The sequence below is a fragment of the Raphanus sativus genome, unplaced genomic scaffold (assembly GCF_000801105.2).
Source record: "Raphanus sativus cultivar WK10039 unplaced genomic scaffold, ASM80110v3 Scaffold3482, whole genome shotgun sequence".
NCBI lineage: Eukaryota > Viridiplantae > Streptophyta > Magnoliopsida > Brassicales > Brassicaceae > Raphanus > Raphanus sativus.
Window position 1 is genome coordinate 1 of NW_026618788.1, and position 10,843 is coordinate 10,843.

General features: G+C 37.2%; 4 protein-coding genes and 1 long non-coding RNA gene across 5 annotated transcripts; all 5 read right to left on the minus strand.

Moving 5' to 3' along the window:
* Positions 1–6: 6 nt before the first annotated feature.
* LOC130506633 (uncharacterized) lies at positions 7–1,170 on the minus strand (the record flags this gene model as incomplete). Its single annotated transcript, XM_057001320.1, has 3 exons — positions 1,049–1,170; positions 184–582; positions 7–86 (listed from the first exon to the last, which is right to left on the minus strand). Coding segments are annotated over exons 2-3 (470 nt in total), but the record flags the coding sequence as incomplete, so codon positions are not given.
* A 746-nt stretch (positions 1,171–1,916) lies between these two features.
* Positions 1,917–4,778, minus strand: LOC130506631 (tRNA dimethylallyltransferase 9-like). Its single transcript, XM_057001319.1, has 11 exons — positions 4,352–4,778; positions 4,063–4,116; positions 3,923–3,965; positions 3,728–3,836; positions 3,434–3,632; positions 3,115–3,343; positions 2,908–3,002; positions 2,739–2,833; positions 2,547–2,622; positions 2,322–2,461; positions 1,917–2,232 (listed from the first exon to the last, which is right to left on the minus strand). The coding sequence occupies exons 1-11, from the start codon at positions 4,610–4,612 to the stop codon at positions 2,133–2,135; spliced, it is 1,401 nt and encodes a 466-aa protein (XP_056857299.1). The 5' UTR covers positions 4,613–4,778; the 3' UTR covers positions 1,917–2,132.
* Positions 4,779–5,709: 931 nt separating this feature from the next.
* Positions 5,710–6,191, minus strand: LOC130506634 (uncharacterized). The gene has a single exon (XM_057001321.1). It carries the CDS (start codon positions 5,954–5,956, stop codon positions 5,732–5,734), a length of 225 nt encoding a protein of 74 aa, XP_056857301.1. The 5' UTR covers positions 5,957–6,191; the 3' UTR covers positions 5,710–5,731.
* Positions 6,192–6,780: 589 nt separating this feature from the next.
* Positions 6,781–8,402, minus strand: LOC130506632 (uncharacterized). Its single transcript, XR_008942079.1, has 3 exons — positions 7,734–8,402; positions 7,202–7,596; positions 6,781–7,088 (listed from the first exon to the last, which is right to left on the minus strand). It is a non-coding gene; the product is annotated as an uncharacterized LOC130506632 (long non-coding RNA).
* Positions 8,403–8,964: 562 nt separating this feature from the next.
* LOC130506635 (uncharacterized) lies at positions 8,965–9,960 on the minus strand. Its single transcript, XM_057001322.1, has one exon. It carries the CDS (start codon positions 9,958–9,960, stop codon positions 8,965–8,967), a length of 996 nt encoding a protein of 331 aa, XP_056857302.1.
* Between the last annotated feature and the right edge of the window lie 883 nt (positions 9,961–10,843).

Genomic DNA, 10,843 nt, shown 5'->3' on the forward strand with positions numbered 1-10,843 from the left:
TTGAGCTTCTCAGATGAAACACACTTCAGATTCAGCTTTCTCCGTAACTTTCCTGTCGAAGTCTGTGCACTTAATCTCGATGTACCCTTTAGCCAAGTGGTATACAAAACAAATGTCAGCTTAAGAAACAGCTTTGAATGATATTTGACAAAAAGGAGAAACAGAAATAAAGAAAAAAAGTACCTGCCCGACCATGATCCACTCGTTGTCTTGCCAAGATTGTCTAACTCGAATGTCGGATTTGTTTGCCCTGAGAGTCAACGAGGAACCAAGTAACCTAACCAAAACACAATCATTCTCCAAAACGTTGGAAACGATTGCAATCTTCCAGGAACAACTCTCTAAAACCTCAACAAGGTCACCAGGAGCCCAAGAATGTAGAACTTGAAAAGGAGGAGGAGGAGGCTCAGGTCTCATGCTCTTCCTCGGTACCCTCTCTGTAGTACCTTCACTATCATACATGACAGTGTAATAATGCCCATTACCAGTTATAATCTCAGCAGATCGCCAAGCACCAGATGGAACTGATGATTTGGTCAACACTTCTACTTTAGTTCCTTTCTTGAATCTCATGGTTCCAAACTGCTTATAAGATAACAATCAGATACTACTATGCAAAGAGACTCAACTTCTTTTTTATCCACAAGGCATTTTTTTCTATTGAGTTCAAACCACAAAAAAAAAACAAGAGAAAAGCAACACATCCAATGAAGCAAGGCAGTAAAAAATTCACTAGAGTATTTTTATGATGATTGATGATCCATTGCAAATATAAGTTGGAGCAAGTAGATCCCATGAGAATCTAACTTCAGCTTCAATCTATTGTTGTCATAAAACGTTTCAGATTCTTTTGCTTCACAATCACCAGATTGCATAAAAGTCATATAAACTGTTCAATGAAAATTGAAAGTGTGATGATTACTCAATCTCTAGGATCACTCTTCAAGATATTAAAGGAGAAAGACAATCTCTAAAAACAGTTTTCATTGTTAAGCAGACAATCAAGAGACTAAAAACTCAAAATTTTTGAATTAAAAATTATGTTTACCTTAAGAAAAGAATGTTTATTAGCACGCAAAGGAAGACATCATTCTTTCTGCTTCCACAAACAACAACAAAGCTTCATCTATTTTCTTTTTAATTTTCTGGGCAACCAAACAAGGATCAAAGGGGCAATGGAAGAAAAAAAACTTATATGCTAATATAAAAATATATAAGTTTAGGCTTTTTACACGTCAGCAAGCCAAAAACAAAATCGTTAGCCAGTTTTAATTTTGAAGGAAAAGAATCCAAAATGAAGAAGAAAATAATAGTTCTAAGTTGCGGACTTGTAACACCCGTTGGGCTTTGGCGTTGTTTATCCATCAAAACCGCATGAGAAATGGCCCTTTGTTTGCTTCTATTCGAAGAACAATGGCTATCGTCTCGTTTTGGAGTTTAGGCAAAGCCATTTGTATATAGAAATGCATTCATTAACAGTGTCGTCATTACGTAGACGTTAGATGTTCAGAGGATGAAAACGTTAAAAAAAAAAGCGACGAATATCCGTAGTGTTATTTGTTTTATATTATTCTTGTTGGTGAGCAGCACGAGCAATGTGCGTGTTGAGGTGTGCCAAAAGAGCTCTACTTAAATTACCAATTCTTTATCAAGCAAAAAGTTTATGAAAGAACAAAAAAAAACAAAAGAAGCGTTACGGGGGATGGATGATCAGTTCAGGTGGCCACTACACTTTTGAATATAATACTTTTGGCTTCTAACGCACCCAAAATGTTGTAGTAATAATCATGTCGCTGTCTTGCAGTATTTGATTTACATTTACTTGATTCACAATGGATAAACGACACCAACTCTTAAGTCTATTTGAATGCAATCATCTAAAATTAAAAATATTCTATGCCCACTTTAACCGTATGAGGATGAATCTGAGATTGATGCATATAACATGGGAGTGAATTTAAGATTTATAAGTGAAACGTAGGCGAATAAAATGTTTGTTCATACAAAATAAAAAAGAAGAAGCTAATCTAAAACCTTGTCGACTCGTGCATTCATACAAGAAAAAAACACATTTGCTATTGTTTTGTTTCTTTTTTTGGCTTCTCCGGGTAGAAAGAAAGCGTGTAAGTGGGTTATATTGCTGCTCCTTCCACGCATGAAACTTCACTCTTACATCCTTCACTTCGGATCCACTCCAACACTGAAGAACAGTCCTCTCTTCCAATGAAATGCCTTCACAAAACAGAGTCACAAATCCATAACCAAAATGTTTATATAATAGCCAACAAAACAGAATATAAATCATCGAGTCTTCTCTGTACCTATTTCTAGGGCGGTACGCCTTTAGTGCATTAGCTTCTCGAGAGTTTCTCATGTCTTTGTTCATCCTGATAGAATCAGGCACCACCAGCGTCTCTGTTTCCTTCTCGTAAGCATCGTAAATGAATTCAAGTATTGTATCCTGCGAAGTAGACAAATGATTGCATCACCAGCAACCCAATAGTTATATAAGTAATTTAAATAGAATCAGAAACATGTATGTATACCAGAGGCTTAGAAGCATTAAGCCAGTGGTACATAGGCTCACACCTGAACCATGTCATTTGCCTTTTTGCAAAGTTCCTGCATAATCAATCAATCAACCAAACTAAGTTAAAGATACAGAATCCTTCTGAAAGAATAGCAAACATAACTTCAATTTATTTTCAGTCAGTTCAAGTCTTATGTAGAGGAATCACCTAGATACTTGCTGAAACTTGTTCAAGAACCCATAGAACTCTCCAGGGGAACTTACACCCCCTTGTCGACGACATTTCGATAGATATTCCATGGCCTGAAAAAGAATGTTTCCACCGTTGCAGAACCCTTGTCTGATTACGATCATCATACAGGTAATAAAGAGCTTACCTGTCTGTAACCAATGGCTCGAGTTGCAGAGTTTGTGTTTGGAAGAAGACCAAGATCAAGAAGCCATCTAGCTTCTGATAAAACTCCATTGGCACCTGAAGTTTGAGAAACAAATAAGCAATATCAAAGAAGACAACCTCAGAAGAGCATGCCATTGTTATCCTTGCAAGTTTAATATACTAAAACTAAGTAGCTGCAGTTACTGACCTGAGAGCATGTCTTCGCATCTGAAGTCAATAGATCTATAGAGATCAATCCGTGGGCTTGACAAGAAAAAACAAAGGAAGTCATAGTCCAAATCTGTATGTATATTTTGAATAGAGATATCACCCGATGAACCATCCTCACTGAAGTCATCATTGGCGTCAGGAGAGTTCAAACTTTCTCGAAAAGAATCATATGGAACACGAAAGGAAGACGGAGGAGATCCAGTTGTCTGCCACGTAAACAAACAAAGTTGTTAAAGCACAAAGACACTTCACCTGTCGAGCAAGAACTAACCTTATGATCAAATCATTGTCAAAACCTTGAGTATCTCGAGGCTACGCTTGAGTCTGTACCAATCATTACGAGGTAAAGAAGAGGCTTTCTGATCACCAGCATTGACAACAAACTCAACAGCCGCATCCCAGTTATGATCGGTCTGAAAATCAACTAGCATATCGTGGACCTCGGAGATGATCTCTGGAGAAGGTTTAGGCACATCTGGCTTCCCATACATAAACCTAACACATTACCAAGAAAGCATAGATATAAACCTAACACATTACAAAAGGGAACAAGACAAAGTATATATATATATATATATATTATGCCATACCATCGCAGGTACAATCCAGTGCCACCTGTGACTATGGGAACACGCCCTCTACTAAGAATGTCTTTAGTAACTTGCCTTCCATCTTCGAAAAATTGCCCCACAGAATAGTCTAAGTAAAAAAGCATACAAAATGAGAAGTTTCTTTGATTTTGCATACATGAGTATCAGAAGTATTGAGGAGCAGTGTAGAAGAACCTTGAGACGGATGCAAAATGTCGATAAGATGATGTGGCACCTCCTGCATAATTTTGCATAAACATACAACTTCAAGCTCAAAGGTATACACTTTTTGATTCGTTTCCACCAACAAATGTATTTATATATCAGAAGGATACCTTTCTATAGCTTGCTGAGGGCTTGGCTGATCCAACATCAAGTCCTTTGTACACCTGTTGTCAACCAAAAACACAAAGCAAGAACCTTTTTTTTTTGAAGAAAGAAACTTTCAACTTCAGCATTTCAGACACAACTGGTTCCAAACCATTTAGAGTCTTGGGTTAAGCAAAGCTGTCATCTTTCTGTTCAAGACGCACTATCAACTGGCCTAGACAAGGGCTCAAGTCCAGAGTCCTAGTTCACTCCTACTGAGCTATTACTAACTTAAACCAGAGAGTATAAATGGACCTGAACGGAGTCAGCACTGATGATTTCGCCGTTGAGACGCTTAGCTAGCTCCAAGGCAAGCCTGCTTTTCCCGGCGCCGGTGGGACCAGATATCACAATCACTTTCTCCTTCTCTGAGTTTCTCTTCTTATTCGAAGTGCTCCCGTTTACAGAATCAGAGCAAGCTGTAGCTCCGCAGAGTCTCCGGCGCAGTACAAGGCACGGCGGTTGCAGTCTCGAGCAACACGAACGTGTCGAGAATACTCCACAGCTAATCACCATTATTGTTACAGGCTTACTCGAAAGTTAAATGAAGCTTTTGAAGATTGAAGACAGCGAGCGAAGGGGATTAGAGAGAAGTTCGGTTCGGTTAGGTTTACAGATTATTGGTGACATGATTTACCAATGATTTAGTTTGATTTATGATCATAACTCAAAAATGTCACCAATCATGATTTATTTTTCATTTTTTGAGTTTACATTTGAGTTATAATGTGTTATCATTGAGGTACCATTTTGAGTTATCCCCTTTGTAAAATTGGTAACTCAAATGATTAATCAACATCAAGCCATTTCGCATGTATTAGAAGTTGAAGTGTTAGTTATTTTATTTTCTATAGATTATCTTACGGTTAGTTTTATCTTTTTTAATAATTTAATATTTTAATTGTATGATAATCATTTCTTACATTTACTTTCCTTCACTCACTAAACTATTTTCAAAACTAGTTAGTCAAACATTTTTATAAATTTCTTATCAGATTTTAATTATTATTTTTAAAATTGTTTCTTTAATTTTAACTATTAACTGTGTTTGATAACTAAAGATTTTATATACAAAATTACATTAATTTATAAATATATTTGCTATAATTTTTGATTATATGTTTACATAAATATATAAATACGTAAATACCTTTGCTATATATTGTATATTAACTAGGTTTGATAACTAAAAATTTTATATACGAAATTATATAAGTATATTTCTTTTATTTTGATTATATATTTTATATTTTCAGGCTATTTTATTTATAAATGTTATTATTTGAAATAAAGACACTACAATTTATACATCGAAAATGTTACTAGTCAGCTATTTAAAAAATTTAATAACTTATATTTTACATCAAACTCACCACATAAATCTACAGTTTCTACCACATAAATTTTACTGGAGTTACATCAAATTGTAACTTTTATTGTAAATCAACTCTAATACAATATGTCACCAGTCGGAGCCATTGTGTTTTTGATTACTCAACGTGCCCAGAATGTTAATTAACAATTGATGAATCCAATTATTGGCAAATATTGTAATTAAAATCATATATTATCAATATCAAAATGATCACAACTAGCAAATATAACGTCCATTTTTACGTACGTCACTAGAGATTATTAGTAACTTGAAAAAGACCAAAGAACAAAAGCACATAAAAAAAGAACAAGAGGGATTATATGAATAGCTCTCTCTCCATTAACAGACTTGTAACTATTATTGTGAAGCATCAGATCCTTCTTGGCAGCGTCATAGACCACGAGCCCGTCGGGGATTGAAGAATCCGGCAAGAGGTTGATCAGAAACTCTTCGGATGGCCGAGAACTAATCTGTAACCTCTGCATCCTGGGGCTTGTTTTGGACTTGGAAACAAATATTACACCAAGGATGTCTCCTTATATGGTTTTGTAACAACTTTGCATGTATAAGGTTCTCTTTTCATCATCATAGTTTCAACAATCTATATATAAGAGTTCAAAAGTCAAAGTGTGTCCTCATAGACATTTAATGTTGCATATTCAAACTCCTAAAGTTATGGCTTAAGTTATGATGGATATGATCAGTGAACTTTACTTTCGAAATGTATAACATCTTGTACCTTGTGGAGCAACTAATAGATGCAGACCTAAAATCATACACGAATATTAAGTATAACAGTTTTTATGGTTTCTCTATTCTCTAGTAAATGCGGCTGTAATTACTGTATTAGTTTTTGGATCAACTAGTTTCATGAAAAAGTTGAAAACCCCGTTTAAAATCACATACTACAAGAAGTTACATGTATGTACTAATCCCTGGCTGCAATAATTAAATTCTCATAGATACATTACGAATCAAGGCATTGAGCATTGACAAGCAAATTACACTAGGGATACAGCTCTTTCAAAACTTCAAGATTTGTGTTTGTTTGAAGGCGAACTTGAAGGTGCACATGTATTTCCCTCAAGTCAAAGTTCGCGTTCATATGACATTAGACTTGTTATTCTTTAATAGAATTTTCTATTGTTATATAATTCTGGAATTTATGTTTTTTTAATATTAATTGTGGAGTATATGCTATAACATTAATACTTCTTCTTCAGTACTAAATTACTAACTCCACATGTGATTAGTTGGCGTGGATTTATAACTCTCTCACATAGGACAATCGGGCTTATCTGTTGTTGGTAGACAAGTCCAAGATAATTAATCGGTAATCGGAGATCCAGATACCCTTTGTTATTATGAAAAAAAAAACGTATGAAGGTTTATCGATATCACATTTTTGTCCACCGCTTTTGTTGCTGGCATATCCAATCATTTAAAAATCCTGTGTTTGACTTATGAAATTTCAGAAATGCTTACAAATCACTCTGCCTACCAATGACCTCACCTTAATTAGTAATACGAAAAAGCATTTTAATTTAAAACAATATATCGAGCCTCAACTCGATATCGATCTGGCCTATTCCCTTTCTTGTGATTAAAGTTTTTTACCTGCCGAAAGCATGTGTTAATCGAATCAACTCTCTCTGCAGTACATTTCTATGGAAAGGAGATATAGAAAGCCAGAACTCAGCAAGAGTAGCGTGGGAGACAGTGGTACTTACAAAGGAACAAGGTGGACTTGGGATAAGAGATCTGGGCGCTTGGAACACTGCTTCCTGTCTGAAACTAATTTGGATGTTGTTCTTCCGTGCGGGATCTGTATGGGTAGCCTGGTTTACGGAAGAGGTGCTTAGAGGATCCGTTCATAACTATTGGACCACCAAACCAAGTGCTTCCTTCTCATGGCTAGCAAATAAACTCCTCAAACTAAGGGGAGTGGTGTTTCCTATGATCAAATTAAGATTAGAGAGTGGGTCTTCTGCAAGATTCTGGTTCGATAATTGGTCACCATTTGGGCAGCTAACGACGTTTCTTGCTAGCTCCTCTTCTAGACTAGGTATACCGGAGAAGGCCTCGGTTGCATCACTATGTAGGAATGGTACCTGGCGGATACCCCCTGCAAGAACAGAAGAACAGTTACAACTGCAAGTCTATCTCACCACTGTATCATTAACTCAAAGTCCAGATTATTTTGAATGGGAACTACAAGGGAAAATGAGCCAAACTTATAGCACGAGAGCTGTTTATAGTTACCTTAGAGGTGAGAGAGCTGCTGTCGCTTGGGCTAACTCAGTCTGGTCTGCTTATGAAATCCCTCGTCATAGCTTCTTGACTTGGCTTGTCATCCAGAATAGATGTCCCACAAAGGATCGTCTCCTGCGCTGGGGATTGCAGGTTTCTCCTCTCTGTGCTCTCTGTAACACAGCTGTGGAATCGCGAAACCATCTATACTATGAGTGCCCTTACAGTAAAGACCTCTGGTCGCTAACTGCGTCTCGCTGTGCTCTAACTCCATTGTATGACTGGGAGCCTACGGTATCACAAATGATCAGCCTTCCCCGGAACAAGAACCGACGCCCTCGCACTCTGCTAGTTCTTCTTGGGTGGAAATCAACGATCTACTGGCTGTGGACTGAAAGGAATGAACGCTTGCACTCAAACAAATTCAGATCAGTTGATGTGCTTTTTCGGATCATTGATCGTCAACTGAGGAATCGTATTCAGAGCTTCAGAGAAACAAACCCTGTGTTGTCTTCTGCGATGATGCAATTGTGGGTCTCCTGAGCTCTTTGATCTCCCCTCAAACGGACTTCTATATCATCGCCTCACCCTCTACTCTATGGGATCTCCGTCAACTAAACTACATGACTTCAACCGTCGTTTTCTTCACTTTGCCTTTGGGCTTCTCTAACTACAAAAAGGTTCACTAATATGAGTTTCTTGAATGGGCTGGGCCCTTGTACTAAAGCCCCTGGCTTATAAACCTTTTGTTTTCTCCCTTTATTTAAATTAATGAAAGCCCAAGTTACAAAAAAAAGTTTTTTACCAGGTTTTTAAGATACTATGAGAATTTTTTCTTCTATAAAATGAAAATATGAAATTGAAGCATAGGTCGGCCAACGAATGGGGAGTGATATCGTATGCCTGATTTCCTCGACCAGATGTGATGAACGAGAGAGATGGAAGTCAGAGAAAGCAGAAAGGGTTGTTAACTGTTAACTAAACGACAACAAATCGTTGACTTAGAAAAAGACAACAAGAATCACGGATAAATAAATAGAAAAACGACGTTTTTTTTTGTAAACTATAGAAAACGACGTTTTATAATGCAATAATACATACACATTCTTTTTTTTTGACAAAGATTTTACTATTAAAATGCAAGAGAAATAAGAGTTATACAGAGTTTTATCTCAGTAGACCAACTGGTCTTACATATCTAGAAAGATACAAACTTGAATCAGATATCTTAGGGATGAGAAGTCTAGTTTGTGAACCATAACTGAAGAAGAGCTGAGGAGAATTTGGGTCTTTCTATCCTGAGGCTGGAGATTCTATTCTTCACAGTGAGCTTGATCTGAGCAATCAGTCCCTGTGAGGAAGTGAACCGGGAGTTATGCAATCGATTGTTTCTTTCAGTCCAGAGCGTGTAAAGAGTTGCTTGCCAGCATAGGAGCAGCAGAGTCTTCTGCACCCTATTTGATGGATGGCCTTTAAGTTGTGCCAGTAGAACAGACCATTGTCTCAATGAAGTGAAGTTACACTTGGTGGCAATTGGCTTCCAGATTTCCCAAGCAAAATTACAGTCGAAAAAACAGTGAGCAATAGATTCGTCAGCGGCATTGCACAGTAAGCATCGAGAATCAGTGAGCAGCCCCCAACTTAATATTCTATCACGAGTAGGACACCTATTTCTGACCATTAACCATACCAAGAACATGTGCTTGGGAATCCCTCCCGAGAACCAGACCTCCTTATGCCAAGCTACAGCAGGAGCAGGTGGACGAAGCAAGTCGTAGAGTGCCCCTGTTTTGTAGCTCATTTGCCTTTGATTTCCCGGCCACCATTCAATCTCATCTTTATAATCATTCAAGGACCGAGTAGACAAGTAAGTAATCACCTCAAGTTGCCGATCAGAGCGTGCATTTGGTAGAATCCAGCCTCCATTGTCCCAAAGCTCAGCTAGAGTAGCGGTCGAGCAAACTGGAAAACGCATCGATACAGAGGCGTTGAGGTAGACAGATAGCTTCCCATAAGGAGACCAGTTTGATGTCCAAAAGTAAGTGGTTTCACCATTGTGAATTTGCTTCCTGATCCATGGGTAGATAATTTCCCTGAGGTCAAGCAGCGTATTCACAAGCCAGGAGTGCTTCTGCCTCGTGTTGATCACCCAAAACATTTCAAGATTTCCATCAAGAATCTCATCCCTGAACCATGAAGACCAGACTGAATTTTCAGCGAAAAAAAGAATCCATACCATTTTTAATGCACAAGCCAGGTTCCAAGCCTCAAGGTTTCTCAGTCCAAGCCAGGTTACATACACATTCTTCTAACTCGAATTTGTTTAATTCCATAAAAAAGTTTCTTATCGCTCATTTATATTATTTTTGAATGCTCAACGGGTAAGTAAACTCGATCGAAGATGACATAATTCTTCATGGCTACGGTTCAGCCTATAAAACGTGTAAACGAGAAAGAGAAACGTGAGGGCGAGTCAGTCACCGATCAAGGCAATGTTTCCGACAGCCAAAGTTAGTTCCGATTCCGAAGCCAACTTAAATGTTTATATTATTCCATTTCACATGTCAAAGTCAACAAATGGCCACGTCCTGCTAATAAATACTTTAGTATAAGTTATTTTCTCAAGGTAGACAGACATTTGAAGCAATTATCAAACCGTTTTTAACATTTTAAAACAAACATTCACAAATCAAAACCCGATATGGCAAATTTTCCACAAACGATTTTGAATGATTTTCAGCCCGCACTTGACCGATTAAACTTGAACAAATACTACATGGCCTCTTTCAGATAATTAAGGACAAACCTGTGGCTATATTTGTAAATTGAATAGTACATGCATGTCTATGTATAAATATAGAAGCTATATTATATTAAATATTCTGTTAACAAAAAGAAAACATGATCAAATTCATGGGCTTATTGCAAAAGTGACTCAAAACTTGAATTCAAACAGAAAACTAACCTTTTCTTTTGACTCATTTTTTTTTTGAGTTTTTAACCCCACATCTGCATTTTATCTACGAAAATGCCATTAACCCTTTTTTTTTTTTTTTTTCGAAAATGGCTTCTTTACTGTCTCAACCTCATTTTCTTCAAGTATTTACAATATTGCCACTGCC